At 35.3% G+C, this 18,266-nt stretch overlaps 1 protein-coding gene across 6 annotated transcripts in view; it reads right to left on the bottom strand.

The window, feature by feature from the left end:
- The window catches only part of NOL4 (nucleolar protein 4), a 400,651-nt gene that overhangs the window by 91,055 nt on the left and 291,330 nt on the right, over window positions 1–18,266 (bottom strand). For 5 of the 6 annotated variants that reach the window (XM_057699284.1, XM_057699287.1, XM_057699285.1 and 2 more), the window contains one exon: window positions 7,250–7,363. The exons of the other annotated variant lie outside the window; for it this stretch is intronic. In XM_057699284.1, the coding sequence (XP_057555267.1) occupies window positions 7,250–7,363 (114 nt within the window). The remainder of the gene's footprint in view (window positions 1–7,249; window positions 7,364–18,266) is intronic. 6 annotated transcript variants of the gene reach the window in all.

Raw genomic sequence — 18,266 nt, 5'->3', positions numbered from 1 at the left:
GGAAGCCCTCCTGGGTTTTCCAGGCAGAATTAGAAGAACACTCCTCTGGCATTCACAACAATCTGATCACACCCTTATACTTTCATTTACCATACTAATTTTGCTTGTTTTTAATAGAATGTGAGTTTCTAGAAAAAACGTGTTATGTTTCATTCATCTGCAAAGAGAGAATAAAAACACCTGCTCAGTAGCAAGTGATATTAAGTAAATCTAGTACCAGGTAAATCCTCAGTAAAGGTACCCCATCCTTGTTTTGTAGCCTCTGTACCAAGCAAAATGTCTTCCATATAATGAATATTTGCTAAATAAACTACTTTAGGGCTACTTAGAACTAATTTTCTCCTTTAATCATATTTATTCCTTGCTGATACAGATACAATGAAATATTTAAGGAACCACCTAGAGCAGTTCAAAAACCTTGGGAAAACAAGAATTTAAAACTCTTGTCATTAAAAACTTATCCTGCAAGAACTCAAGTTGGAAATAATACCTATTTGAAGTCCAGCCACATTATTAAGCTAATGCTGAAAGAAAACAGATTCGTAAAGCAATTATCTTGCTCACAAAATACCAACAGAATACAGGTCAAATATTCTTCCCTACAGAGCAAATAAAAATTCCAGTAAAACTATTTAACCATGTTTCTCAATTATTATATAACATGCACAATGAACTAAAAATTTTAAATTAGAATATTAAATATTTAATGCTGTTATCCATAAGTGATATTTTATGTATCTGTAAAACATTTTCATTTGGTACATATATTTACTTTTCCTTAGTTTTTATGTTTATAAAATTGCTATGTTTACAAAAATATAATGGAACGTATAATATTTCCCTACTTTTATTATTTAAAAATGTGATTATAACCGTTCCGAGAGTCTGTTCTGGTACAATAGAGGTAAGATGGTTGGTATGCAGTAGTGAGAATGTATTTAAGTCTCTCTGGATCAGTTTACTAATTTGTTCACCCCTTGGTGCTCATGAACTTAAAGTCATGGTTCACTACCTACTTGTGTTAGCTATTTCCTATGTGAGAAAACCTATCTTCCTTTGGAATATGATTACTTACTAAACCCTGCCAGGTATTTCAGAGACCACGTGAGTGAATAGAAGGTTCAGTGTACACCTAGTCACACCCTCCAATAGTGAGTGTGCAAACAGCATATTTATGAATGATTGAAGCTGATGGAAGCATGCATTTTTGAAGATTACTGAGTCTTGTCTTGTGTGGCATTATATTTGTAGCAAACTGCTGGATGTTGTGGCATCCCTACTGTAAATGTTAAACATGGTAATTTAATTGATGGTGACTTCCAAATTAGAAAAGAATGTAACTATAATCTCAGGAGATATTGAAAATAGTTGAATGATGAATACAAAATGGAATTATACTTTAAGAATACAACTGGAATTAGTAATCATATGTGGCTTAGTTTTTTTGACTGGGGGCATAATTGTTATGGCCACTGACATTTACCACCTTCCTGCAAAGAAATAAAATTAAACCAAAGGGCCTGGTTAAGTTATTTTTATCTTACAGCATGTAATTTTTACTTTTAAGCTCTGGCAAATTTAAAAAGAAAAAAGTAAATAGAAGATAGAAAAAAGGATGGAGGGAGAATTAATTTGACGTAATGAGTGCAAATCTTATGGAAAATTGTGGGTTTTGAACCTCAAGGCCAGTCTCCTCAAAATGGGAGGAACTGAGTTAAGCGTTCATTATCAAGGAATAGATCTGACAATTTATTATTCTCATTCCTGTATTCAAATCCTAAACTAGTCTGTCCATAGCAGTGCTTCTCAGAAAGAGTATTACCACTCCTAGGGGACGTTTGGAAAATATACAGCAGGTGAAATAGGCATGAAGTGGGAAGACCAGCTTATGGGGAAGCTCAGACATGCTCCAGGATGTACCAATTCAACCAAGAATTGTCCCTGTTCCCATGTGAACTTTAAAAAGTCCTGCTGGATATTTCTGTTAGGTGAAAGCCTGAATAGGATTTTATGAGCCTCAAGTTTAATTTCATTTTAGGTATAAGAACAAACTTTTTGTGCATGCTTTAAAATATATGTTGTATTGTCTCAGGAATATACTACCATGTAAATTGAGAGAGTATTGTGCTATGTTTAGTTTGGAACTGTATCAACAGTTTTTCACCATTTGCAAAGTTCATGTCACCGAATGCTGTGAGTTGCCAAAACACACATGTATCAGAGAACAGTTGTAGCTGCTGCTTCTTCACTGACTTGAGGGACAGGTAGAAGCAGTTGATGACTTCATTGTATCTTCTAGTGATGTGGAATCCCAACATTGCCACACCAAAATACATGTTATTTGATTATATATTACTTTTTAAATAAATAATGTATTATTTATATTGAAATCAAGACATTATACTTACATAAATTGTGAGCAGAGATAATCTGTGTTAACTATAAATTGCATTTCAGAATCTAGAAGTGGGCCATTTCAAGGTGATTATTATAAAAAAGACATGCGATGTTTGAAAGGTTTAGGAACCACTGGTTAAAAATCAAGGATTCTCAGAAATTAAAGCTTGTTAAATCAAGCTTTTAATGGGCATACTTTTATAAAACCAACAAAAATGCTTATTTTTATAGGAATATGGTAGAAATTAAGGGCATGGACCTTATATATATTAAGAGTTTTAAGATCCTTGCTGGTTTTTGACCCAGTTCTCATAATTTATCCTAAAAAATAAAATCAGCATTTAATAATTTAGAAAACACATGATGGATTATTAAGTGGCTTTTAAAAATAAATGATAAACTTACATAGCGATACTATAAATATTCACACCATCAAGCTAAATGGAAGGATACAATGTGATGCTATTTTGCTTTTTAAAACAGGAAGTTTTGCATAGAAATATGAGTAGTAGAAAGAATTATACTATAAAACTGAATAGTGGCTTTACTAGTCAACTGTATTTCTTCTCTATGCATTACTCTATTTCCTAAATTATCAAAAATAAGCCTGCATGTCTGAAAAGATTTTTTAAAAAATGTTACTATAAGCATGATTTTACAAAGCACAAGGACTGGATCCAAGTGGGGATCCGCTCTGAGCAGCTCTGACCTAAGAGCTCTAAGCCTCAGCGTCTCCACTTCCTGAAAAGCCATGACAGTTACCCCAAATAGGCTTGCAACCCCCCACCCCCAAGCCCCTCACGCAGTGCTGCATCCATGCATGTTCCTGCTGTTGCTGTTATTATTATTACTAACGAGGAAAATAAGGCCTATTACAGTTAGATGACTCGGGAAGTACATTCTATCTCAATTGTTTAAAATTATGCATGTTCAGAGGAAATACAATATATTCAAGGAACCACTCTAGGTGGTACTTTATTTCTCTTATATAGTATATTTTCTCCTCTGGATGAAAGGGCCACGCTGAAACACACGTTGGAACACTCAAAGATACAGTTTTCTTTCTCCAAAATATTGTATATAAGAAAAACAAATGCTAGAAGTAGAATGAAAGCCGAGGATGACTGAGGGTAGGGGTATGCGAGTGTAGGCTGAAAGGCCACAGAAATAGGTTTCAAACCCTATCTCAGTTACTATCACAATGTTTACATTTATGCATAAAATCCTATTGAAAAAATATTTCTTTCAATTATGCACTGTGAAAACGACTTGCAAATACAGAAGGAAATAAGAAAGGAGAGCTGCCTGTTTCAAAAGCTGTCTTGACAGTGGTATTTTAGATCGTCTTCAAATACATCCATGACAAAATGAAACGTCTGCATTAAAATGACACTGTGCTTATGTGGCTGTATTTTCAACCTCAATAACTACAATTACATTTCTTTTAATAACATGCTCACTCATTAGCACCCTAACAGAACAAGGGAAAAATCATAAAAAGATACAGGTCGCAGAGAATTCACCAGTACTGTGGAAAACAGCGTAGCAGGAACTATGGGCTTATTAAATATTTTTAGGTCTTGGGCCAATGGTTTCCTGCTGGTTTACTAACAGTGATTTGCTTTTTCATTGTAGTGATATATCAGTTTTCAGTATCTTTTCCCCTGCTTTCTCACCTTTTATTATGTCATAAGCAACTAACATGCCATTTCCCCTTTCCCCCTACGGTGTTCTTTTCAACAAAGTCAAAGGTGCCACATTACAGCTGACCATTGATTTCCCACCTGTCCCAGTCACCACAAAATCTGTCACCCAGCACTCATTCTGCAGTCTCCTTCATGAGGGCTGGATCTGCCGAAGAAGCCCTTGACCATTGGTTTCACGTGATTCCTTCCATAAAACTACAAGCTAATTTAACTGAAAGAACTAAATAGAGAAAAGAAACCAAAGGAACCCTCACATTAATCAAAAATTTCAGCAAGCCTAGGAATAAAATATATATCCCTCCAAAAGAGCAGCAACTTTACACCGATGGGAGATAAATGACCAGCAATTGGATGGTTCTAATCTCTCTCACTTTCTGCCTGTCTCTCTGATGAGATGAATTGTAATCAAACACTGAGACAGATTTGCTTTTAAGGAAATAGTAGTGAAATAATAGCTAGATAACAAATATAAAGACAATTTGAGTTATGTCATAGAATTATAAATGTGAAGTCTGGCTCTGTGCATCTTTTGAATTGTCAAAGTGAGAAAGGATTTCCTAGGTAACACAAAAATTCCAGATTTTCATGTTAAAAGAAAGGAAATGCTGCATATATTCTATAATGCACTGGGGATTGACCTCAGTCAGGTGTCCTCTGGTTCCTGATGAGGCAGGAGGTTCCTGCCCTTGCCACTGGCTTGCTTTAGGGCTGAGGCTGCCTCCTCTGGATCCTGGGGCAAGGTGGACATATGAAATAAAGTATTTAACACATCCATAGTACCTTTCATGTTCATAGCTCAGAGAGCTTTATAAAGCCCAATTAATTTATCAAGTCTCATAAATTCTGAAGGACACATATAATTGCAGCCCTACGTGTGGCTGACCAGGGGCAGCAGGCAGTTATATGTGCAGCTGAACAGAATTTAGATTTTAACTGTCTCGTTGTTGAACCTTCATGCACCAACAGAAAGGCAGGGACACAATGAAGAATCTTTGAGTCACTAGCAAATTCTAAGAAGTATGAGTTGAGTTAAGAATGTGCCTAGAAAAGGATGATGTCATTGCCAACACCCAAAAGAAGCCTGGTTGTCTCTACTCAGGCAGAGTGTTTAGATGCAATTAGGGGAGCTCTCCTCGCCCCCATCTCCATGCTTTGATGAAAATGCAAAATCCACATGGTAGAAACCTTTGTGCTGCATGCCAAGGGAAATCTATAGAATTCGTAGTAAGAAGAAATAAGTTTATATTTGTATCCTTCACTTTACAGATTAGGCCAACAGAGGTTAAGTGATTGGACCAGATATTGGTGGATGAGAAGCTTTGGGGATCTTGTAGAAGGAGATTGTAGGCAGTACATAACATGAATCAGTCATTTAATTTTCATAACAACAGTGGCAGATGATTGATACTATGATTCAAGGATAGTCTAGGTGTAGACTGGGTGAGGTATGTGGCGAACTGACAACCAGGAGAGTCCTTTCAATCCCAGAATTGTACCATACCGATTTCTAGAATAATGATCTTTTCTCAAATGGACTTAGTCTGAATTCAAAACTCCTATGTCTGAGATAGTACTATTAATGCTCCTTTATAGTCTTACTGATACCAATGCAATGACAGAAAAGCTAGAACATCAATTAAAATAACCTCTTCTAGGCTGCACTTTTTGATACTTACCATGTGACAGGCAAATTTCTAAGTACCTAACATAAATCTATCATTTCGAGTTCTCACACACCCCTATAAGATTAGTACTATTATTATTGTAATTTTACATATGAGAAAACTGAAGCACAAAGAACTGGAATAATTTGCTGAAGGTCACATACTTAGTAAGGGTAGAGCTGATAATCAAAATCAGTTGTATTTAACTCCAGAATGGGCAGTCTTAATCATTATGCTAAATAGGGTACTGTATAATAGCCTGTAATTTATTTTAAGCAAGATATATTTTAGAGATATAATAATGACAAACGTCTCAACTGAGGACATGTGTATGTGAATAAATATGTTTGGCAAATTCCAAATCAGCATTTTCGTATATATTTTATCTGAGGCTAATACCATATTTTTTATTTAATTCAAGGCTTCATCTTTTGCATTGTTTAGAATTATTGGCACGTTATATCAAGTAAAAACATAGCAATTAAAAAATAATGCCATTCTAAAACATTTTAAAATATTCTAAGCCTGGAATAGAAAGACTTTTTTTTCCATTTTCTTTGAAACTCACTGGCTCACAGGAACAACAAAATTGGGCGGACAATTTAGTCTCCTTAACCCAGCTTCAATCAGAAATATGAAGCACCCAGATCATTTGTTGTAAAAATAATTTAAAAATCAGAATATGGCATACTTTATGTATAATATTTAAAATTATATATTACAATTTAGTTATTTATCATGGGTAATTAAGAAAGAGGGCTAACAGAAAAAGGAAACCGAGAAAAAACATTCCAGACATGAGAAGGGGAGAGACAGATAGAAGCAGATAAACCAAGGGAAAAACTGAGTGAAACATCAGTGAACAATGCACAAAAAATATACACATCTACATCACATGGATATACAGCCTTAGAAAAGAGACATAGACAGGTGATACTTAATGTTTATATAGTAAATGATTTGTTAATGTGAAGGGAAGCCCAGGACATAAACTTTCATTATTTTATACCCCATTTTATGGCTTTCTAGTCTTCAAGATCATGTTGTGTTTTCCCCACACCCAGCATAATGTATTAACATTTAGCAGTGGACCAGAGGAAATTAAAGAGAGGTTCATTTTCATTCAAAAAGAACACAATCAGGTCACTATCATAAACGATCAGGTCAATTTACAAAACTATTGTAAATGATCAGTTAGAGCCTCTTATTTAAAGAAGTCAGTGGCCTTCAAATAGGTTACTAAATAGAATTATAACATTAATTTTACAGTTGTCCATTTTTCATCGCAGAAAATTTCTGTCATTGCATCTCCACTGATGTCATGGACATGCATTTCAAGTTTAAATTCATATCACAAAGACAGAAAAATTATATCTCTGTGGACTTCAAATCCATTCCAGAGATTCTGTTCTCCATAAATCAGATTAACGTAACCGTATTTGCTATAGCTGGTGATCACCAGACCCCAACACTCTTCAGTACCTGTGGTCTATCCAGACGCATCCTCTTGGCGGCATTTCTACTCTCACTCTCACAGGCTGAAGCCAAGATACTCTCTGCAACTGCTGAAGTAAGGTGGGAAGGAATAGGTCGAGACTAAAAGAAAAGAGAGAGAAAAACATGAAAAAATTATTAACAGTATCATTAACAGACCAATGCTATGCTCAGAAGATCTCATAGGACAGGCAGGAGTCTCCATGTATTTCAACTGAACTGATTTCAATAGAAAGAGGAAATGGAAATTGCAAAGATGAATAATGAAAGCTAGTTAGAGGTTAAAGCTAGACTCGCTACACATCCATCATTCATCCCCACAGCTCCTTTGTCACAAGTGTTTAAACTGAGACATTAAGCTGGCATTTGAACAGGCAGTGGTACAATTGCTGACTGGGTTTTGCAAGTAAAACAAGTCCTTTAATTCTCTTATATGACAATGCACGACAAAACAAAACAAAAACAAGTGACAGGGCTGAAACAGCTGGAAAAACTGACAGACACTCAGACCATATCAAACAATCTTAATATGAAATATCATGACTATTTACAGTCTAAGTTGTGACACAATTGATGTGATTACAATCCTTAAAAAAAACCCAAAAACTTTACTTTAGCTTAAAAACAAACTAAAAATTCAGTCAGAACAATTTTGTTATAATAAAAATTTGATGTTCTGGATGTGAGATGTGCTGTGTGTGCCTACATGATTTGTTTTATTTATAAAATATATGTTACTATTATTAATCTAACAGGTACATGTTAGAAATCCATATTCTATGTAGCCCACATAGAAATTCATTCACCCCCCGACTAAGCTCCTAATTAACTACAAATTGTTTGTGATTCTCCATATCATTTGTGATAATCAGAAAAGGTTTCCATTTTTCCCCATAATTACATGCAAAATTATCTAACTGAAAGATGAAGTACTTAATGATACTAAACAGGTTTTTAAAAAAATTATGATAAGCGAATGACAGATAAGAAGTAACACAAAAATTAAACCAGATGAGATAGCAAAATATGAAATTATAAAATAAGCGTTTTTCAGCAATCTAACACATATAATGGTATGCCATCTCAGACTTTTCAAAGCCTAAGTCCAAAATATGCACGGATGCCATACATATTTATTAGAGGTCTCCCAACTAATAGAGATCTTTTAATTAAGTTTTGTAAATGAATGTGAACATGCCTTTATTGCACTTGATTCATTTTGCTAACTCTGGCATGTATGATGTGCTTTAGCAAGCTGAACCACAACCTCTCTATCTCAAACAATACTCTAGAACAGCTAAATTCAGACCACAGTGGTTTACTAGATACTCCTCAGTAGAATCTGTTCAGTGCAGAAGAGACCAGGCTTTGACCTTTCGTGAACTAGGAAGCAATTCTGCTGCTGCCTCAGCTGACTCCCCCATGTTTCCACCTCCAAAGTAGCCTCTGTAGGCAAGAGGTAGGAAAGGTATAGGGTGCAGTCTCCACCTGCTAACCCTATGAGATGCCAGAAGTGATGGCTAGACAACTTTGACGATAAAGCATTAGGATATTTTGAATGTGATTTTTGCAAAAGAAAGAAAACAGGCCCCCCTGAGGTAGCAGGAAGAATAGTTTGGAGAAGAAAATTACAAAGCCAGGACTGTGGGCTGGGAACAGAGAGGGTCAAATGATGTAAACATTTAAAAAATTTTAAATTGTCATAAAGATGTATATATCATTTCAAAATGCATATTGCTTCATTTCATTCTGTACTTTGTTGAATATGGAGAAGAGAGTCTAGCTCAGAATTGAAAATATACTAAGCTACAAAAATCAGTGTTTCATTAAAAGGTGGCCATAGCATGGCTCAAAATTATACTTTAAACCCCGTGGGAATTGGATACACAATGTTCTTGTTCTGAATTGAATTCTGTTGCCTCAAAGGCAACGGTGTTACAGGAAAAACAGGAATAAGAACATTCCCTTATAAAAATAATCATTTATTTGATTGTAGCTAGCATTATTCAGATAGAAGTGAGAGTTCATACCTCTATAAACTACATTTTTTGACACTTCATTTGGTTTTAGGGACTGAATTAACAGAAGCTAAATAACATATCAGTAGTCTCTATTTTCCTGATCCAATTATTGATAGGCACATAAAATTCAGAGACCTATTTCTGTTCTTCATTCCTTTTATTTTTTCTCTTTACCTGGTATCTCTATTCAAAATTAGGAATATATAAGGCCATGGAGCTTCATTAAGCTGATTAAATGGTAGTAATAAACACATACATTCCTCACACACCTGGTAGTTTGTTAACAGAGAGAATACAAGGTAAATTATCTTTTTAATTAAAATTAGTTGGTAGCATTTCCTTTCAAATTCTTTTTTTAATATTTAAAAACAAAATGGGAAATGACTTTTATTAGAACAGTATAAGTTACCGTGCATAATAATTCATACAATTTTTTTTGGAGAAAGTGATAGAGAGAGTTGGGTTTTTCCCAGATATAATTAATTGGTCTTCTCAGAAACTAGAATAATGTCCTGAATGAATGGAACTAGATATTTTTTAAGGTCAGTGGATAACCTAATTATTTCAAGATTTTGGGGAAAAAAATCAACTTCAAGATAAAGCAATTAAGTACTCTTTCCTATTACGTGGGAAAAAAATGAACAGAAGCAAAGATACGTGATTAGACACGGCCAGAAGTCAAATAATATAATTTTGAAAATAGAGTTGTTCTGAGTTTACTGTAGGATCATAATCTGAGAACTGTAAATGGCCATAGAAATCATTCAGTACAAGTTTCTTCCTTAAAGTTTGAAGAAACATTTTTGCTTAAGGACAAACCGAGCTAGAAACAGAAGCCAGGTTTTATGTCCCCCAATTCTCAACTCTTCCCTCTCCTAAATTCTGTTGTATTCTTAGTACTTTTACATAATTCATTATTTATAAAATAAAATATTTTAGGGAAAAATCTTTACATATAAACTGTTGACTCAACTAAAAATAAGCAGACATGTTTGTATTACAATCATAACTGATTCAAGCTCATTGGAGAGAAGGGCAGAATGAATGAATGAAGTCCATATTACAGTTTAATACACATGTATGTGTTTTTCAAGGAATTTACAATATCCTAAATACATGATAAAATATGTACCTCCAAGGAGAAAACCAGTACTGTTCATTCTAAGTTAATTTTAAGATAAATATTAATAATGCCTAATTCATCTTGATTGCTTAGATGTGGAGGCATTAATACAAAAATCTTAAGATTCATTATCTAATTTCTTCCAAACAACCCTTGAGAAAAAGTACTTATATCACCCATTTTAAAGAAAACCAAATTAAAGTCCTATATAACTTTCCCAAGATCACACAGCTATGATGTGGAAACACCTGAATTCATATTTAAGTCTGATGGTAAACTGAGAATAATAATCCCTAGTAAAGTTTATTCTCATTTTACAAAGAAGGCCTCAGTGAGTTGAAAGAAAGCTAGAGCTCTGAAACACTGCACATTCCAACAGAGGAATCCACGTACAGCGAATTCTATCATGCATTGAAACAAAGAATATATTAGGATCTTCCTAAAATTCTTCTTGTAAAGTTATCAAAATCCTCCTAAAACATTTTCCTACTAACTCTTTAAAACCCTTCTTCATTAATAGCATGATAAAATGGAACTTATCTAAATACCATCGCATGTTCTAAACTGATGCAATCTAAATTCAAAAGAGTTTCATGCTGAAGCAACCAGAAGCACCAAGAAAATACTGTACATGAAACATAATAAAGCTTAGTTTCATGCCCAAAATGAGAACAAGGAGGCAGGCAGAGAAGTTCTTTCTCTGCTGTGAGGCAATCCTGGTAACAATCCCCTTGGTTCTAACACTGATGAACCAGTAATAAATGCCAATGCTCGTCAATACACACAGAGCTCAATTAGGCTATGCCTGGTTATACGATACTACATAGGAAAGTCTTTTGCTTATTTTTCCTCCATAATGCGGCCATTATCTATTTCACAACTCAAAAGTACTCAGACCAAGATAGCAAGAAGGAAACTAATCAGTTATACTCCTCATAAAAGCAGTGTTATCGTAGAGAAATTTAAAACTATTATTTAGTATGAGTTCTCAGAACCATCTTCAAGGGGGCTCTCCTTTCCTTCGCTACATTTAATAGTGAAGAGCTTATTCTAAAATCATCTCTTTAGTGTTTTCCTGGCAGTGTGTTACGGGCTGTAGTCATGAGTTCCACCAGGGATAAATGCTAAAGATTCCTTCTTACACTAGTAAGAGTGGCCTTAAAACACAAAAGCTTCCATTGTAATAACTTCAAATGATATTTCAACAAAAAAAATCAAATGCAAAGAGTTCAATAGATAATTTATGGAAAAGAACACTTCTCCTGGCTGAATATAGCTGAGTAAATCTACTATTTAGTATATATCTTAGAAGAATTAAAAATAATAATTCAAAAATGTACATAACTACACATTCTACATGATCTATACCTAGATTGAGATTTGTTACCTTATTTCTTTCCTGGATATGACATAGTGCTAACCAGCCCTCACTAATTATCTCTTCATAATTAACTGTCATACTCAACTGGGATGAGTTGATCTTTCCCCAGCACTGTTCTCACTGTAATAATTATCTATGCCCAACTCAGTGGTGGTTGTTTCATTAAACAGATGGCTGAACAGTCACATGGGGCTTTTGGAGTTTAAAAAGTCACATTTTAATTGGGGCTTAAGATGTGATTGCTGTTGGCACAATCTAAATGTGTCTTTCCCTATATATGCTTGTAAAACTTACCACCACACCAACAAACTATTCCATTTTTTGGTCTTAAAACTAAGCAATATTAGAGTCCTCTGAACTTTTGCTGTACACTTAGGATGATGTAGGTTTTCTTTTTGTTTCTGCAATTATAAAAGAGTCAAAGAAATCAAGACTGTAAGCTTCTGTTCATGGGTTACTGTGGCAATGCTCTCGACTTGGTGTTTAAGTACAGCTTAATCAAGTATTAGACAAGGCAGACTGGCAGCAACTGTGACATCAATCTGAGATTGTAAGTAGAATGAGCTTTTTTTAAGATAATTAAAGCAAACGATTTGAACTATCAACGAGTTTAGGTAGGGTTTTACATTAAGGTGATTTCTCCTAATCTTGCTACTTTCTAAAATACATAATTTGAAAATTCTGCAGCTTGGATGATATCCTGTCACCCCAAAATGGCATAGCCGTGCCTAACCACATAACTGTTACAGGGTAAAAAGCTGTAGCTCCTAAGGAATCCCTTCTTTTGACCAGGTAGCTTCATTTGCAGGTATCAGTGGACTAAAGTAAGTTTAGCAACTAAGTCAGGCAGACCTGGATATTATTATGTAATCAGCTCCTTGCAATCTGCCAGACCCCTTTCGCTGTTTAATCTCTCTGAGCCTCACTCATTCGGCCAAGAATCATTATTCTATTTTTATGAATGGCAAGACTGAAGTTTAATCAGTAAATTATGAATAGGAAAAATAATCTCTATATCGGGGCAGCTGTTAGAATTCCATGAAGTAGTGACATAAAGTCTGTGATACCTTTACTAGTTTATTCAACACATATACTTACTGAGCACTTTTTATATGTCAGGAACTGTGCCAAGTCCAGAGATACGGAGATAAACAAAATAAATACTGTCTCTGTTATCTTTCTGTGAATATTCCTATATTTTACAGCAGCAAGACTAACATTTGTTTTTCCAGACCCCAATGTGAGTGTCATGTAATACACAGAATATGCACTTTATCGTGTCCCCAGATCAGACAAGTTCTGAATTCTGGACCACTGATGATTCAAGATTTTAGACAAGGGTGGTGGATGCGGACTAAAATAGCAAATCAACTGCCTGACCTCACCCTGTATGGTTCTGGTGGATGTGATAAGCAAAGTCCCTTACTGACCTGACTCTGGACACATGACTTAGTCCTGGGGGACGATCATGGGAGCCCATTCCTTCATTTCATGGAAATGGGGACCCAGGGCTGGAAGACTGCTCTTCGATTGGCAGTTTTAAGAACAGAAGTTTAGAGCTGCTGATGGTAACATTTCCCAACAGGTAGCAAGACTCCGTCCGAGAGGTAAAACAATACACAGAGAAGCACTGGGAGAGTGGCCAATCCCTGATATTTGAGCCTCTGGATCCAGCTATGTGATAATCCTTGGACTTCCCAGTTTCTTGAGAAAAATTCCTTGACTAATTTAAAACGAGTTAAAAAATGTATTTTAAAAAATGCTAATTAACCCTCATCTAGGCTTTGATTATAAGTATTTCATTATGAATTAACAGTCTATGCTTTGGCCTTAATTTTAGAACATTACTGGCCTTTAATAATGATCTTTCACAAGTACATGGGGAATTGTTAAGTTTTATAGTTGATACTAAAGCCCAATTTAGCTAATGTCACCTGACACTTACATCTGATCAGGATGAGATAAACTAAATTTTCAGCTAAAGTGACATGTTTTCATTATAACTGACAGCTTATTCAAATCTCCACTAGGAAACATCTTTTCATTCTGAAAATAAGTGATTCTATTTACTTATGATTATTTTGGATCATGGCATCTTTTAATAGTTTTCTTATGAAACCTAAAACTATATATAAATTCCATTCATACAATTAATGTTCATACTAATTGCCAAATAGAGAAAAATAATTTTTAAATAGTGTTTCAAGAGAATTAAAATTCAACGTTATATGACTGCCTTCTTTAGGAAAAAAAATCTCCCTAAACATTTAAAATACATTAGGCTCAATTTTCAGTTATTAGTCGCTTTTAAAATGGAAATGCCAACTGCAGGATACTGTGAAAGACAGAGCACACAATAAACACTAGCTTACCTCCCAAGTAATTTCTACCACAAAGTAGCACATCAGTATGAAGGTCCACTCATTCATTCATCCTTAATTCAACCATTTTAATTCCATTGAATTGAACATGGACTGAGCAGCTTTCACGAGCAACTAATTATACTGTATAAGACATAGTGCGTGATACAGAAATGAACAAGCTAAGAAGCAGAGTAGTCAAAGAACGTAAGCTCTTATTAGGGAGCTAAGGCCCATATATAAATAACAGTAATATAACACAGGATAAAATAAAACTACAAAAGTACCACAAAGTACAACTTGCACATGGAAGAAAGAGAGATTTAAGGCTGTTCTGACCTAGAAGTGAGGATTACATAGATAAAGGCACATCGGATTTAGTCCTCCAAGGAGTTCAACAGATTGACACAACAAGGGCTTCCCAATAAAGGGAGCAGTAGAACACAATTTCAGATTCGATTGCATTTTTATCCTGTTCCTCAAAGACCAGGTACTATGTTATCCAGGAGTTTTTTATATTTGTTATTTCAAGTGTTGTTCATTTTCATGTATAAGTGCTATTTGTTTCCACTTTCCCATGAGGAATCTGAACTACAAGAGATACAGTACAAGATCCACAAGTAACAGCTGATAAAACATAGCTATGAACCAACATCCACTGGTTCAAATCAGAGTGTTTTCTTCAGATTCGCTCACCAATGAGGCTAATTTTTCAGTGTCTTCTTCCGGGTTCTTTCCTTTTTCCTTAGAGCACATTTTAGTTCTTCCAGAGACAGCTTGTGAGTGGTAATTTCAGTAGTTGTCTAAAATATCTTTCTTCCTCACTCTGAAAGTAGAGTTTAGCTGGGCATGGATTTGTAGATTAAAAGTAGTTTCTCTAAAAAATTTAAAGACTTTTTTCTTAGTATTTTGAAGACTGTCTTCTGACATCTATTTTGAAGACGAGTATGATGTTTAGTCTGCTTTCCTGTCTTAGATGATTTCTTGTTTCTTCCTGGTGACATTTAAGAACTGCTTGGGTCTGCTGCAGTTTTGCCTTGATGTACTTTCTGCTGCTCAGAAATGGTCTGTTTCTCTGTTCTTAGTATTCATGGTCTAGTCAACTCTGAAAAATTCTTCCTCCTTTTTTCCTTGAATGCTGTCCTCGCTCTCTCTAATTTCTCCTTTGGAATGTCTATTCAATCTGTATCATTCTAGTCCCCAAGTTAACTTCTGTTTCAAATTCCCCTTCTCTTTTTTCTTTCTGTGAGTAATTTCCATAGTTCTAGCATATCAATTTTCTCTTTGGTTGAATCATTTTATGTGCTATTTAACCCATCTAGTAAGGTTAAAACCTAAACATTGACACTAAACTGTCAATGTTTATAAAGCCTGTCATTTCATTTTTTGAAGTTGTGATTTGATGTTTCTACTTTCCCTTTCATGGAAGAGTAGTCCTTCCAGGGTCCCAGCTTTTTATATAGTTCCCAGTTCAGGTTCCTGCCTAGTCACAAACCAAAATCCACATCTCCTGAACTTGAGTTGGTATTCAAATCCCAGCCCTAATCTGTTTGGGCTTAAATTCACTTTTTCTATCTTCCTACTCTGTTACCCTATCAAATTAAGGGCTTACAAAACTGGCTATGAGTTTTCTACTAATTTCAAGGCCTGAGAATTTCCTTTTCTTTCTTTTTAGCTTATATGTGTATTTAAAAATTGTTATATTTTACTCAGCATTTGTATGTATTTGCAGAGGGAAGGTGAGTGGGGTGTGTGAGGGGGTATTCCATGAGACTCAAGTCAACTTTTTGCTTAAACTAAAAGATCCATTTTTGAGTAACTCTGAAAGCTATGATAGCTGTATTCTTTACACTTTAGTTACTCCTCAATTTTAGTAAATAAAATACATTCAGTAAATAAAGAGAGAATAGTACCCATGAACCCTGAGTCTGGAAAAATCAGTGAAACAAGAGAACACACACTGAGAGAAAGAGTAGCAGTTCCCTCTGATAACCTAGACATTAAAGGAAATAATTGAGTATATTAGAAGAAAGGGTAGAAAAGGGCCAGATTACATGCTAAATATTTTATTTACATTATCACATGTAATACATCAAGAGCCCTCTCCTTTAGAAAAATGGAGACTCAGAAACATCGTATAAAATTGTGCAGGAATTGAATCTAGGTGTCTCAGTTTCAGAAGGTCATACTCTAACATACTATACTAAGAAACAGAATTTGTCCTGAGATGACAAAAGGATTACAGTATCGAAGCCAGAATTGAGGAAGATTACTCCAGGAACAAAGGCAGATTTATCATAAAGCCAATAAAGTTCAGGCACCAGGGTTCTTCAACTGGATGGGATTACTGGAGTTTCTGGATGTTGTAAATATTCTAGGTAGGGAGGGGAAGCCAAGTTAAAACCAAGAAGTATTTAATATAAGTGTGTCTGAAAATTGTCTAAAGATATGTCTGAAGAAAGAGATTTGAATCTTCAAGATTTCTCTCTTTTAAAAAATTTGTGTGTGCTTTTTCTCTAATTGTAGATAAATATTTATCCCTCTACCTAATTTTTGCTCATAATTTTCTATTACTTTTCTTTCAAAAAAAGGTCCCAAATTTCATAATTTTCAGGTGCAAATCCTAGTTTTGTCTCTGCTTATGAATTTAGAGGATAGGGAGGGAGTATAAGATGGAAGTAGATAGTTGAGTTAGAAGGATTATGCAAGAGTGTAGGTATGAGATATGAAAGGTTAGAATTGAAATGATAGCTGATAAAATTCAAATTTATGGGACTGATTTGGGAAAGACAGCAAAGGAAAAATAAACAGCATATAGCCAGTGGTAGGGTGCAAGTCATAAGTATGAAGAGAGTCAAATCTCATTCCAAGCTTATGAACACTGGTGTAAATGACAATAGTGGTGTGATTGCTGGAAACAGATAAGTCAAGAGGAATTTACTGGTGATCTGGTAGATGAGGTAGAAGATCAGTGGAGAGATTGGGTGCCAGAGAGTACAGAGAAGCTGGTGACGATATAACAATTTGTCTAACATCTGACTGATATGTGGAATGAAATACCAGGGCTTTAAATATGACTGGGATCTACTTTGAGAGTAGAGTACTGTACACAGGGGCAGATCTCTGCAGCTGTGGAGAGGGTAATATGCAGTACATGGCCAAGCACAGAATCTTAAGTGCCCCAAATCAAGAAAAAGGTACATTAATAGAAATAGAAATAGAAAAAAAAAAAAAAAAGAGTCTTAAGAAAATGAAGTGGACTTCCCTGGTGGCATAATGGTTAAGAATCTGCCTGCCAATGCAGGGGATATGGGTTCGATCCCTGGTCCAGGAAGATCCCACATGCCTAGGAGCAACTAAGCCCGTGCTCCACAACTACTGAGCCTGCGCTCTAGAGCCCATGAGCCACAACTATTGAACCCATGTGCTGCAACTACTGAAACCCGCAAGCCTAGAGGCTGTGCTCCACAACAAGAGAAGCCACGTCCCTGAGAAGTCTGTGCACCACAATGAAGGGTAGCCCCTGCTCTTTGCAACTAGAGAAAGCTCGCATGCAACAACAAAGACCCAACACAGCCATAAAGTAAATAAAATTAAATTAAAAAAAAAGAAAAAGAAAATAGGGTGACATAGTTGAGGATGTAATTTTTGTATTTGGTGCAAAGGTAGTCATGTGATCGTCATAAGAACTAATTCAACATAGCGGTGAGAATCAGAGACTGAATTTAAGGGACTACCAAGGGAGTTGGTGGTAACAGGCATAACCTCTGAGGATAAAACAATATTTCAGGAAACATGGCAAAGAAAGACTCATTAAGTCTTCAATGAAAGATTATAGAAGTTATAAAATTCAATATATATTTTTTTTTTTGAAATCTGGGGCCTTTTTTTAAGGCAGAAGAGAAGAAAAGGGAAAACTCAGTGAAAAGGGAAAACTGAAACTATTCGACCACTGGGATGGTTGAAGACAACGTTCTGAAGGAGGTCAAATGACAGGAGCAGAAGCAGCAGCGTTATCCAGAGCAAACAAGACCAGGACACTTCCTCTGTAAAGACAGCAGGGAATACTTGAAAACCTTTAGATGATTGTGAAAAATTTTAATATAGCTTGTGCAGGCTC

The sequence above is a fragment of the Hippopotamus amphibius genome, chromosome 11, assembly GCF_030028045.1.
Source record: "Hippopotamus amphibius kiboko isolate mHipAmp2 chromosome 11, mHipAmp2.hap2, whole genome shotgun sequence".
Taxonomy (NCBI): Eukaryota; Metazoa; Chordata; class Mammalia; order Artiodactyla; family Hippopotamidae; genus Hippopotamus; species Hippopotamus amphibius.
The sequence above is the reverse complement of the archived record's forward strand: the minus strand, read 5'-3'. Positions and strand labels throughout refer to the sequence as shown.